At 38.1% G+C, this 13,513-nt stretch overlaps 1 protein-coding gene across 2 annotated transcripts; it reads left to right on the top strand.

The window, feature by feature from the left end:
- The first annotated feature begins 4,358 nt into the window (after nucleotides 1-4,358).
- On the top strand, nucleotides 4,359-10,111 carry LOC111779873 (DNA-binding protein BIN4). Of its 2 annotated transcripts, none has more exons than XM_023660053.1 (13): nucleotides 4,359-4,546; nucleotides 5,964-6,130; nucleotides 6,621-6,756; nucleotides 7,012-7,073; nucleotides 7,266-7,545; nucleotides 7,726-7,805; nucleotides 7,894-7,947; nucleotides 8,190-8,307; nucleotides 8,507-8,553; nucleotides 8,734-8,760; nucleotides 9,473-9,548; nucleotides 9,627-9,754; nucleotides 9,843-10,111. In XM_023660053.1, the coding sequence occupies exons 2-13, from the start codon at nucleotides 6,083-6,085 to the stop codon at nucleotides 9,942-9,944; spliced, it is 1,158 nt and encodes a 385-aa protein (XP_023515821.1). In that variant the 5' UTR covers nucleotides 4,359-4,546; nucleotides 5,964-6,082; the 3' UTR covers nucleotides 9,945-10,111. The 2 variants fall into 2 exon arrangements, with proteins under 2 accessions (XP_023515821.1, XP_023515829.1); XM_023660061.1 differs by having other exon boundaries at nucleotides 5,932-6,130.
- Nucleotides 10,112-13,513: the final 3,402 nt, after the last annotated feature.

Here is a 13,513-nt window from a genome sequence, read left to right as displayed (position 1 = left end):
TGATAAAGTGCACTGGTTTCTTTATGAACTTGACACCAATTTTTCAAAAATTTCTACTCATATGCCTCTCACCCCTCTCCCTTATTTTGGAGATTTAGTCTCTAAAACTGAAAGTTTTGAGTTCTTCAAGCGTTCCTTTTAGTCTTATGCTTCCTCTTATCCGGTATTCACGACCACTAATCGTGGCTGCACTCATGGAAGTCACCTTACTTCCCGTAGCAACCAGCAAGATCGTTCTCATCCCCACGACAACAACTCTTCCACTCGAGAATGGATCCACTAGGGTCAAAGTCATCGATCACCTCGCTTCCAAATATGCCGCACAGAGGGCCATTATGCTAATCGTTGTGACCAAGAGTATGCTCGGACTGACTTAGCTCATGTTCACCTTGTCGAAGCTTTCAACATATCCAGTTCTATTGCTGGACCTGATATGCAAATTGGTTTTTGAACACTGTGTCTTCAGCTCATATGACCACAAATCCATCTATTTTGGATTAGTTCAGAAATTACACGGGTAAGGACTCTGTGATTATAGGAAACAGTGTCTCTCTACCCATTACCAACTGTACTCTTTTTCATGTTTCAAATATTCACTTATTAGATATATTGGTTGTCTTTCCTATCACAAAAAATCTTCTTTCAATAAGTAAATTAATGGTTTGATTTCCCTCTCTCTCGATTACATTTACTAATAATATTTTTATTGTCTAAAATCGTCAAACATGAAAGGTGGTGGTGACGGGTAAAAAGAATGAAAAGGGATAAAGGACTATATGTGGTGGAGTGCGGCAACTCGAACTTTATTTCTTTCCTTAAAAATAATTCTCGATGCTTCATATGATTTATAATATGCTCGCCTAGGTAACGTGAATTACTCTGTTGTTTCTTTTTTAAACAAAAGAGGACATCTTTCTCTTTGTCTTTATTGACTTCTCCATCAATATGCAGTACTAGTCAACTTGCGAAAAGTCATCGATTGTCTTGTTTGCGCAATGAATATAGATTTTCTCGATGTGTTGAATTTCCCCATCAAATCCAATTCAAGTTTTCTTTACTTTATTATTTTTATAGATTATTCCTCGTTCACTTGTCAACCCTTTCAAATTTTTTTTTTCTTCAATTAATTTTTTTTTACAGAAAACCAACAATATGCTCGGATCAAGGATTTTTTAAAGGGATGAAGGTACCAAATTTACAAGCACTTACTCCAAAACTCACTTATGTACCTCTGGTATCTATCGTTAACTTTTTTTGTTTTCTCTTTTTGCTAAGACCTTTCTCATAAAATTTGGTGTTAAATAGATAGAGCTCAAATAAAATGAATATGAAGATAGAGTATCATGAGTTTTTATTGTAACGATCCTAAGTTTTTTACTTAACTTAAGGTCGTTACCATACACATATCTTGAACATTAATGCGGAATTAACTTATTGATCTTTATTATAACATAAACATCAAACTTGTGTGCTTCATTTATTACCTTGGAATAAAACTTATACAAAGAAAATAAATAAAACAAAAAAAATAATACAGAATAAAATGCCCTATACTAACTTACATACTACTAAATGGAAAAAATGCAATGAACCTATACTAACCTATAGTCTACTAAAATTGAATGCGAATCTATCATATGCATATGCATGTGCCACCATCACCCTTACAGGGGCGCCTTACCTTACTCTAAAAAATGTAGTAGCACGTGGCTTGAGTATTTAAAAATACTCAGTAAGCGACCCCTATTGGATTATAATGCAAAGACATACAAATGCATGCATGAGACCTATCGTAATAGTCTATCTTCCTACGGTGGCTATCCTAATGGGCAACTTGGATGTGTACTTAATTTCCCTACACACAGTCCGCACGTGCGGGTATGGACCCACCAATCGGTTCGCAAATCTCCTAGCCCCCTTTCTGGTCGGGTGAGCATTCTCTGGTAGCTGTTGATGTCGGACACCCGTTAGAAGTAGCGGTCGTCGCGGCAACATTATGGTAACATAATGATCGTTCCCCCTGCCTCATAGCGTACGTGTCCGTACTATCATGAAGGAATAGGGGTACCCATGATGCATGAGCACTCAATAATGCATGAGCACTCAATAATGCGTGAGGTCTCAACATTTTTCCATTTTAATTATCATAATACAACCTTGCTAGCGTTCATACGTATCATATCATTTTTCATATAATTTATCATTTCTTTCATGCATATGTCGGGGTTGTATTTCATGCTAGTTGTCGTTTTGCATATCAATCATATCATTCATGTCATATATCAGTCATATCATAGCGTTTTCACATTTTCAAACATAACAATCTATAACATGCACATATCATATCATGTATCATAACAGTCACATAATAATCCTACAAGGACGCCAATGGAGGCCCAACTCCAGCTAAGGAAGGCTAGCACTACACTAGCAGTCGACTCCACCAATTACTGCGCATTGTCGGGAGTTTGTGCTATCTGGTAAACACACGCCCTGACCTCGCCTATTTCGTTGGATACGTGAGTATGTTTGCAGAAGCACCTAGGGAGGAGCATCTCGTGGCTGTGCACATCCTATGCTATGTGGCCAGAACCAGAGGTTGGGGTGTGAGATACTGTGTATGGAGAGAAAAGAAGAAGCTTGAGCTGGTCGGCTACAGTGATAGTGACATGGTCGGTGACGTTGATGATCGTAAGAGCACCAGCGGGATGATTTGCTTCCTCTCAGATGCCGTGATCTGTTAGCAATCAACTAAACATAAGGTAGTTGCTCTGTTTTCTTGCGAAGCAGAGTACATCGCCGCTTCTATGGCGACCACACAGGGGGTCTGGCTTTGCGGCTGATGGAAGAACCCATCGGAAGAGAAGACGATCCACCAATACTATACGTGGACAACAAAGCTATGATCTCCCTGATCAAAAATCCAGTTTTGCACGACCGGAGCAAGCACATAAGATCAGGTTCCATTACATTCGGGAGTATGCAGATTGGGGGCTTATCAAGATTGACTTCATCCAAACAGAAGAACAACTTGAAGAAATCTTCACCAAGTCTCTAGCCGGTAAAATTTGAGAAACTACGCTAAAAGATTGACCTTCTATAAGGTAGCACCGGTTTTAGGGAGAGATTGTTAGATAAAAACACCTTCTTGTTTTTTGTGGTTCAGGATTATTCATTTTTTTTAAATTTTTTTTTAAAGCATTTTTAAGTGGACATTTGTGCCATGTTTATAGGAAAGTGGCCTAAGCGTGTTTCAGCAACAAAAAAATTCCAAAGCTTTGGTTCCCGTGCTCCTTTTGTTATTTTCTTGCACTTTCTGTTTCTTTCTTTCTAGATGAAGAAAAAAACATCATCTAGGTGTGTTTTAGACGAAGAAAGAAAGAGAGGGGCGAAGACGGAGTGGGGTGCGCACCTTGTGGATTTGTTTACTATCAAGCAAATGAGCACGAGTAAGAATATCTCGAGCATATTTTAACTGACTAATAAAGAGTCCATCAGGAGTGGGTGAAGAGCCACAATGATAGATTTTGTTCACAGCACCATCATTGTCAGGAGCGAAGGTCGATGACAGAATAGTAGGTGGAGCCCGTGGAGAAGTAATCGACGCCATAGTAGGTGGTGAAGTTCCAATGGACGGAGAGGGAGCCGCGACCCCTGGAGCAAGGAACGAAGATAGTGTTGAAGCCAGAAGAGTCGCCATAGTGAGTGAAGGAGACCAGCGGCGACTTGGTTGGCAAAGAGGCTAGTGCGATACCTAGATTCTGAGGGTAAATCTCTTCAGAAGGTCGATAAGCTTCTCGAGATTTGTATATTTTTTATGAGAACGCTGATGAGGATTCTGAGGTTAGGGTTTTTTGTGAAGGATGAAGGGAAGATTGGGAAGAAAACAAAAGAGGATTTAGAAGGTGAGATTGTATATAGAGAGTATGGCGAAAGGTGGGCCAATAATTTGGGAGCCGAGGAGTAATCAACCGACTTCACCTGCGGCAGCCATAGAGACTGCCTTACGACATCAAAGACAGTAGTGGTGGTGAAAAAGAATATGAGCAGAGGATTCATAAGCCATTGAAAATAAAAGATTAGAGTTGCTAAACCGAAAGGAGGCTATAACAGAGAATATTTGCTAAAACCAACCTATAAATGTGAAAATTCTCTATTTATAATTAAAAAAATTAGGAGTAATAAATGAGAAGAGCAACAAATGGAAAGATAGGCGGCCCACCAAAACAAACATGGTCGATAATAAAAGATCAAATAAAATATATATATGTTAAACTATAATCCGATCTCTCTCATTTCCTCGGTGTTTGTGTTATTTCCTTTTATTTATTTTTAGAATAAAGAAAACCAAAATTTGAGGGAAAAAAAAAAGATCAAGCGGGCGCTGATTGAAATTTTGCCCCGTCCTACCTTTCTGGCGTTCCATTACATTTTCTGCTTCCGAAGGAGGAGGAAGATAGCGAGGAGGAGGGAGACAGCGCGCCGTCGTTTGTTCATTGTTTTTTTCCCATTACTCTGGTGCTGTCGTGCGGCCTCTCAAGATCAAGTGAGTGATTTTCTGTTCCTTTTCTGGCTTTTTCTTAGCACCTCATATTCAATTTCCCTTAACATCTGTATCGAAACATTCATTCGTATGTCTTTTCTATTAGTCTTCAACACTATTCAAAAGAAAAAAAAAGAAAAAAGAATGGAAACTTGTAAAGAGATTCTCCAGTGCTAAGTATTTGTTGTTTTCCCTAATCTCCAGATCTTCGTAATATGTTTAATTAGATGCTGTGGTCTCTAGAGTTGAGATAATGTTAAATCTGGCACTCTGTAAGGTCCTTCCAGCTGCATTCACCTTTTGATTTTCTCATTATTTTTCGGGTCTCCTGGTATACCATTCTACTATTTTAAGATCTGGAGAGCTGGTTTTTTAGGGCTTTCTTTAGAGTTTCTTGGATGGTCAATCAATTTGTTGATATATCAATTGGAAAGAACGCATCCATTACCTGTCTCGAGTTCTTGATGCACCTGTGAAGTCTTCATTCAACCCTTGGGTTCGTTTTTCTGACTTACTTGTCCGACTAGATACATAATGAGGGGCTCTGATACCAAATGTTGATTTTGATCCTCAATCAAAGCACACCGAAATGAAAAGCCGAAACAGAAAGAACAACTCGAGGGAGAGTTTTTTTGTACTAAAGAATTTTAATTACTATGCTTTTCAATTATTTTTGTTAATGTGAATAAAGGGTTATTTCTAAACTTACTTTACAGGTTAATAACTACTGACCATTCTCCTAAAGAAAGCACTAACCATTTTCCTAAACTTGCTCCACAAGTTAATAGCGGCTAATAATTCTTATAAAGTTGCTCCGTGTTAATAACTTCTTTTACTAAGTCAAACTTATTGACTTACCACCTTCAATTATGTGTCTCAATAGAAATACTTGGGGTCTCTCTAGTTGTTCATGTTATGTCCTTCAAGTATCATGGCGTGAATGAACATCAACTCTGTTATACTTGATGCTTTGAAAACTGAGCTGTTTATCTTTTACTGAATACAGTGTTTTTCGATCTTGTGACGAGAATACTAGAGCTCGGTTTTTTTTCTTCTGTGTTCTAGTTAATATTTGAAAATCTGTGCATGTGCTCGTTACGTGGGAATCCCTATTTCTATGGTTATGTTATTTATGCTGAGTGAGCTAGTACTAAACAATTTTCATTTGGAGATCTAATTTCAATTTCTGCTGTCAAAATTTTCTTTATCTTTTGCTACATACTTCATTGGAGGGTAATTACGCATTTTATTGCATCTACAAATGAAGAAGCAATTAACGAAAATTATTTTGTTTAAGAACATCTGCATTCTTTATGACTCGACGAAACTATTTCTGCTCTTGGCATGCCGCGTTTGATTAATGTTTATGGGCATTCTTTATTTGATAGGATAAGTAATGTAGTGTTGCTTTTGAAACTAGATTTGAGGAGAGTGCTGGGGAAGAGCTTGGCAGTGGATCTCCAATCCAAGGATATTATTTGGCAGCGGCATGCTACTGTGGGAAGACCAGAAGACTTCTGAATTCGCTTGAAGGCCAAAATGAGCAGCTCGAGAGAGCAGTCTCCGGATTGGATGCGTTCTTTCCAAGTAATTTTGTCTACTTGACGGTTTTGTTTCACTATTATAGATCACTCTTCACGTGGATTTGAATTTTCCAAGTTTTCTATTCATATATGAACTTCAAAAACTGTCTTCCCAGATAATTTTGAACAATTGCAGGGGTTTCAACTCTACGTTCTTGCTTTTCAAAAGGCTGATTTGTAGTTGTAAGAACTATCATACTCATTCTTCCCAAAAGTTGTTGAAATAGTTGTCTTAAAGAGGAGAGAGAAAAATCATATATTTGTAACACTGATACTAAGGTTAAGATACAAGTTTTCAGTCATGTTTTTCCTTCTAGAGTTTGTATGTTTGAATTGTCTTTAAAGGTTTGAAATCGTGAAGCAATTATTGCAGAGTTATTTACTAGTATATGTCTTCATCTTCATTATCAATCCTGCACTTTGAGATCATTTCAAAGTTCATATATTTTTCATGATAATTGATACCAACAAGAACAATTTACTTGGTTGAATAGGCACCAACTAGTGCTGCCCTATCCTCTCATTCTGAATCTTCAACGAATGGTAGCTTATCAATGGGTGATTCAATTGATCAAAAGGGTCCATCTTCACTTAAAACCACACAAGATTCAGATGGAGATCAGATTCAAGGTATATCAAAGTTAAACTTAAAAAGTCTCAGTTCTCATCTTGTAGGAACATTGTCTGGCACCCAAGAGGAAATGAAAGTAAAGGCAAGAGAGAAATCATGTTTATGAAGAGCTTTGGTTTTGGTGTTACTCTAATAATCCTAAGCTGGAAACTTTAATGACTTTACGTGGATTCCTAACTACTAGGACTTAGATTATCATCCTTAAATTATGCTTTCTGGATCAATAACTCTTTGGTCTGATTGTTATAATGCAGGGGACAGTGACAACCATAATCTGGCAAAGGAAGTGAAACTTGAGGAACGTACAGGAAATGAAGTGAGAGAATTTACTTCTGGATTTTTACTTTTGTGTGTGTGTATTATTAGGAATATTAGTAATCTTCATCTAATTTGTTTCAAGAGTTCTACATAAGTACGGGATGGTTGGGAATTTTTTTAATATTCTAGTCTAAGTTGTTTGTAGTAAAATCTACTTTTCTGATGGGAGATTCTTGTTTTCATTTATCAGATCTCAAAGCAGTCAGTTTTGATGTTATCATCGGATTCTGAGTTATCGCCTGTTAATAGTTTTATAAAGGAGGATTATGGTCATCATGAAGAATTATCTGAACTTACGACATCTCACTTCCAAGGGAGAGGGAAGGATGAAAATGCAGGTGGAAAATCTAAATCAAGGAAAATATCAGATAAAAAGTTGTCAAAAAAACAGGTCAAATCAGAAGTTTGCACTTCGCCCGAAGAGAAGATAGTCATTTCTGATACAAATAAAGAACGACTTACGTTGGAAGGTGAGAGAGTAGTACGATAATAATGCATAACATTAAAAGGTAGAAGCTCTAGTGACTAATGAAGAAAACATTAAAATTACTCGAGTCTTGATCTTGTATGCTGCATCATGCATGAAAGCTACTGTCTGTTATGCATGATTTTGTATTGGAATATTTTGTGAAAAACTTTCGTCCATTCAGGATCTGAATGCTATGTAAGCAATGGTGGAGATGTGGAGATCATAGAAAAAGATGCATTGGATGACTGCAACGAACGTCCTGTAAGATTTAAGCTCAAACTGAAAAGAACAAACCTATATAGTTCATTATACTCTGGCCACTTATTTGCTTTAGCAATTCAATTTACAGGTTTCCTCCTCAAGGTTGCCATTGGTGCTGTCTGACAAAGTTCAAAGATTGAAGGTAGTGTTGCAACATAGATTACAATAAACGAGTTCTTTTGGCAGCTGCCTCTTGTCATGATTTAGGTTTTAAACCTTTCTGCTTCATTATATACGCATATATATATATATATATAAGTGAGGTTCATTCTATTATGGGCCCGTGTACATCCTTTTTAGTTTCTGAGTCGGGTTTTGGAGGGAAGAGGGGAAGTGAAGAAAGAATATTTAATACAAGATTGTAAAAACTATTGTCTTATGCAGGCACTTGTTGAGTGTGAAGGAAATTCAATAGATTTGAGTGGTGACATGGGTGCTGTAGGACGAATTGTAGTTTCTGATTCCTCATTTGCAAAAAATGAACTTTGCCTCGATTTGAAAGGTATGTTTCATTCATATGTTCTATGTTTTTCCATTAAGGGTCAGGTGTACTTCAACATATGTTTGCAAATGTTTATTTATTCCATACTCGTGATTAATGTCGAGTTTCTATATCGTTCTTTCGGACCTCGTTGGCTTATTTCAAAGATATTGGTATGTTTTGCCATTGTTGGTAACTTGCCTATGGTTTCCCAACTCAGGTACAATTTATAGAGCGGCAGTAGTTCCTTCAAGGACATTTTGCGTTGTATGTTATCATTCTCCACTTTTCTGATTCTTGAAATGGAACTTTTTTTTATTACGAACTCCGTACGTGAAAGTCACGTTGAAATGAAAGACCCTTTTTTATTGCTTTTTATTGTTCCAAAATGAATTATTTAAGAAATTTTCCACCTGGTTTTGTTGATGTAGATCTTGTCTTGTTCAGGTTAGCTTTGGTCAGTCGGAGGCGAAGGTCCGTCCTTTTCTCCCATCTATTACCTTGTTCACATTCTCTTGTATATTAATAATAATGTAGTTCGCTGGAACGTTTGCTGTGAGATCCCACATCGGTTGGGGAGAAGAATGAAATATTCTTTATAAGGGTGTGGAAACCTCCCCTGATAGACGCTTTTTAAAAATATTGTGGGAAAGCCCAGAAGAGAGTCCAAAGAGGGCAATATCTGCTAACAGTGGGTTTGGGCCATTACAAATGGTATTAGAGCAAAACACCGGGCGATGTGCTAGCGAGAAGATTGAGCCTCGAAAGGGGGTGGACACGAAGTGGTATGTTAGCAAGTATGCTGGGTCCCGAAGGGGAGTGGATTGGGGAGTCTCACATTGTTTGGGGAAGGGAACGAGTGCCAGCGACGACGTTGGCCCTGAAGGGAGGTGGATTGTGAGATCCCACATCGGTTGGGGAGGAGAATGAAACATTAGTTATAAGGGTGTGAAAATCTCCTCCTAGTAGACGCGATTTAAAAACCTTGAGGGAAAACCTGAAAGGAAAAGTCCAAAGAGGACAATATCTGCTAGTAGGCCGTTACATTTACGGTTGATTTCTCATGTACTTACTACATTTTCCTTATTTAGCACCTCTTTGTTTTTAATTTGCTGTATTTTTCATTACATTGTCCTAGAACTGCCATAGAAAATATGACTTGTTTGGACGTATGCCACTTGATCAGATAGAATCTATCATGAATGACTTCATACAGCTGAAGGCACTCTCCAACGTTGATGAGGCTGAAACCATGGTTGAAGGTTGACTTGCTTTGAAATTTACACCATTGTCAATTTCTCTAAATTGTTCTATCCTCATTCAATCTGCTTCATCTATAGGAACATTGGATGGCTTCTTATTTGATTCTGAAGATGAGGGCGAGAAAATAAGTAAAGTTCCAACAGACCAAAACGAGCCTGCCGAAGCGCTCAACAAAAAATCTAAAAATAAAGACGAAAAATCATCGGTATGTTTCTTTCTAAGCTTTGATATTCAATTGCTTATGTTATCTGTTGAATGAGTGTATGATTATGATCCGGAAATGGGCAATGTAGGGGCGGAAGCGTGTTAAAACAGGAGGAAAGGGGCAGGCACCCAAGAAAGCGAGGAAGAAAGTTCAAGGTTCTAAGACTAAAAGTACAAAGAGCAAGAAATGAGGTTTGAATTTTTGTTGTATGCTTATGAACCGAGGTGGTCAAATAGAGAACCCAACCCGACACGAGATTGAATTAATAACTTTTTGTCACTCTCTCTTCTCTGCGCGAGTGCGCGAGATTGAATTAATAATTGTAATGATGAAGTATGCTTTTCCATCGTTCTCATCTTTCTTATTGTCTTTCTACTCTTTGTCTTCATCGTTCTCATCTCACAATGTTTGTCTTCGCTATTAGCCTCTTTATTTCTTCGTCGACATCATTCTCATCTCATAGCAAATGTTGACGTTGTTCGCTAGTCGCCTCTTTATTTCTCCGTTAGACTGTCTTCTCAGTTCCCATTTTTTTTGTTTGACCTTGTTTCTGTGTTTCTCATTGGACGACGTCACTAACGGTCTCTTTGCTTGGTGTTCCGTTCCACTTGGAGAAGATGAATGCTATAAGACAAAATTATCTATGGGCAATAGTAGACTTGAGAAGATAGCAATGGATTTAGGGTTTAAGTTTTTATCCTAAACCCTAAAACATGAAACCTGAAACCTAAAACCCGAACCCTCTTAACTCTAAATTTGAAACCCTAAACTCTAAACTCAAACTCTAAACCACAAGACCTTGCAACCAAAACTAGTATGCAAAAACCATATTAAAGGTACTTGAAGCATGAACTGAAAAATCTGAGTTATAATCAATATTTTTAGAGTGTTTTGTGAGGAATATTCAAATTTGACTAAACAGATCCACATGTTCTGTAGAAAAACATTTGAAAATGGTTTCGCTCTCCATCATCTTTGGGTCATTTTCTATAGGGCTACCATAAGGGTGTCATTGACGACATTTTTCATTCTTCAATCAGAGTGACATTGAGACGTATAGAAAAAATTATTTCTCGTTTTGGTCTCTCACTCATCTGCTAGAGATTGTAGTAAGACTTAAATGAGGACTAAAAAATAGTTGCAGCTATGTGTATAAGACCTTATAATCCAAAGTCCCATGTGCAAATAATATTCGGGGAGTTTGAAGCATTAGGTGAAAAATTGAGTTATGATCAATATTTTCTTAAACTATTTTTATGGAGAAGGTTCAAATTTGACTAAATTGACCCACTACTATTCTCGCTTGGTGGTCTCTCATCCTAGGACGAGTTTTAGAAGAATGGATCCTAATGGGTTGTCCACTTCCCGTCCACACATAATACACAACACTAGTCTTGATCGGAAGACTTGTTAGGTCCTATGGTCGGTGAACAACATGAATCTTATCATGATACCATGTCCAGAGTTTCATGCATCCCCTCTAACATAGTCTTATGTTTTTAATTTCATGCATCCCCACAACATAGTTTGAATATCTATGTTCAAGGTTCTATGTGTCCTTTGCAGCGTGGTATAAGTCATAACATTCTACAACAAAACATAGACAGGGCACCCCACCTTGGTGGGAAAAAACCTGAGATCATGTTGCACCACCATCACAAGGTCTAAGGTGATATTAGGGCATGAGACGAGTCTGGTAGAGTCGTACCTAGCTGTCTGGGTGTGTTAAAAAGGTCGGTCTTAGCTTGCAAGTTCTACAAGTTTTACTAGTTTTACGATAGTCCTAAGACACCTTTATTGGCTCTTTGCCAAGGTAAGCATAACCCCAACAATGTCAAGTTGCTACCTTGGTGGGAGGTTGGTCTTAGTACCATAAACTTGGAATATAACACTAAGGAGTGGACTTGAACAAATTGCTTTCCTCCATATCTCCTCCTCGCTTCTAGTTGTGCCTTTGCTACCATTATGGTATCTAACACTTTGATTTGATCCCTTAAAAGTCATGGCTTAACAACCCTAGACCTCTCGGACGTGTTAGATAATTACTAGATGCGAAGGGAGATTCAAGATCTGTGCGCGACTCGACATGTGACCCAATTCATGATCTGTGACATGCTTTTCCTCTGAATGGCAACCCATTCTAACTAACCCGATCCGGCTCGCCAACCCGTGAGTGTCCTTCCCCTGTAGCGCATGTGGGGCTACCTTCAGGCATGTGTAAGCGAGTGTCACGCACGTGAGGTTAATTTTTTGCCCTTTCAACTGCTTTTCATCTCGATTTTGATATTAACCTTATTATGACTTTGAATTAGGACCTACCATAAATATTTTAGAAATTATGGAGCATCTAACACATGAAAAAGTTAGCTTGGGATGGCACATGTCATCATGTAAGTAGCCATTCGAACTATCTTAAGATAACATTTATAGGGATTGTTAGGACGTGTAGTATGTGAGCACATCTTACCTTAGGTAGTTAAAATATGCATATTTAGGACTCTAGAAAGGCAATTTGGATGAATATGCTATATATGTTATGAATAATTACCGAAATGCCCCTAGAATGAGACTTTAAGATGCATGCTAATTTTAATGCTTCCCGCTGTGTTAAAAAAGGAAGATGAGATAGTGCAATCTATACTTAGATGATTGATGGATGTTATTTCTCCATTGAGTTTACATGAATGTTTATATTATTTTTTATTTGCTTTGGGTGATTGATAGGAATATCTCCCTAACAAAGTATGCATGAGAAAACCAAATGAAGATTAGAGCATTAGAACTAGAACGGTTTTTACATTGACCTAGGTCAGTACATTTCTAGTAGACTGAGCACCCAAGGATCGTGAGAAGAGATAAGAGGTCTAGACCTAAGTGCACCCAAAGATTGGATTAGCTCTAAGGAGCTAACCCGAAACATCCTCGAAATGTGAGGTGGTATTTAAAGTGCTAAACAACTCCCATTAACCTAGCACACCTCTATCACAAAGATGACTAAGAAAACTTAATATGCCCTTAGTGTTAGCAACACCATACTAAGTTGTATAATTTCAGGTACCGTCAAGCCAGGCATGGGCCGGATAGTGTAGCATATCGAGGCGACCAGGAGCCATATCTTGTGGAAATGGCCAGGGGTCTCCCAAACATGATATTCGTGCTGTAATCTCTCCCTTAGAGGGGGCATGGGACCATGCAAGTAACCTAGTAGCTGGCAAGCACATGAGGTCGCACCCCTATACTTAGAGTGTCTATGGCCCTATGGAAAGGTATGCTAGTTAAACTTTCATGGATGATGTACAGACCGGTTAGATGTCATACTATCATTAATAGATTTAATGAGGTAGTGCCTCAAACCATCCATGATACTCGTCATTCACTATTGTGACTATGCAAGTTGACTCAGTTTAACAGTAAAATAGTTCCCAGAGGAGATTTTCTGCCTATGGATATGCCACTAGAGATGGGTGAACCACCTCCAGATCCACAGTGGGTTGGTCATGAGATCCGTTCAGAACTTTGAGGTCCTCGTAGAATTAGATTTAAATTTCTTAGAGCCTAGAGAAAATCCTATGTCAACCAACTAGTTTAAGGATGCGACGAGAGACTACAAGAAGGTTTCTCAATAAGTATTTTTATAATCACTCCTTTCTTCATTTTTCTCAAGTGTTCGCTAACTATCGGTAAATCTTGAAGAGCGTTAAGTAGTTGTGCAGTCACATCACAGAAAGGGTCATTCTGAGGCATAAGTTTGTCTTTATA

Source organism: Cucurbita pepo, chromosome LG01 (assembly GCF_002806865.2).
Source record: "Cucurbita pepo subsp. pepo cultivar mu-cu-16 chromosome LG01, ASM280686v2, whole genome shotgun sequence".
NCBI classification, from domain to species: Eukaryota; Viridiplantae; Streptophyta; class Magnoliopsida; order Cucurbitales; family Cucurbitaceae; genus Cucurbita; species Cucurbita pepo.
This window is presented reverse-complemented; position numbering and strand designations above follow the sequence as displayed.

Excerpts from the sequence above, each read along its gene's own strand:
- LOC111779873 (XM_023660053.1), top strand. The coding sequence starts at position 6,083 with ATGAGCAGCTCGAGAGAGCAGTCTCCGGATTGGATGCGTTCTTTCCAA. Across the intron at positions 7,948-8,189 it reads ACAAAGTTCAAAGATTGAAG|GCACTTGTTGAGTGTGAAGG; the intron begins GTAGTGTTGCAA and ends TGTCTTATGCAG. Across the intron at positions 9,755-9,842 it reads ATAAAGACGAAAAATCATCG|GGGCGGAAGCGTGTTAAAAC; the intron begins GTATGTTTCTTT and ends TGGGCAATGTAG.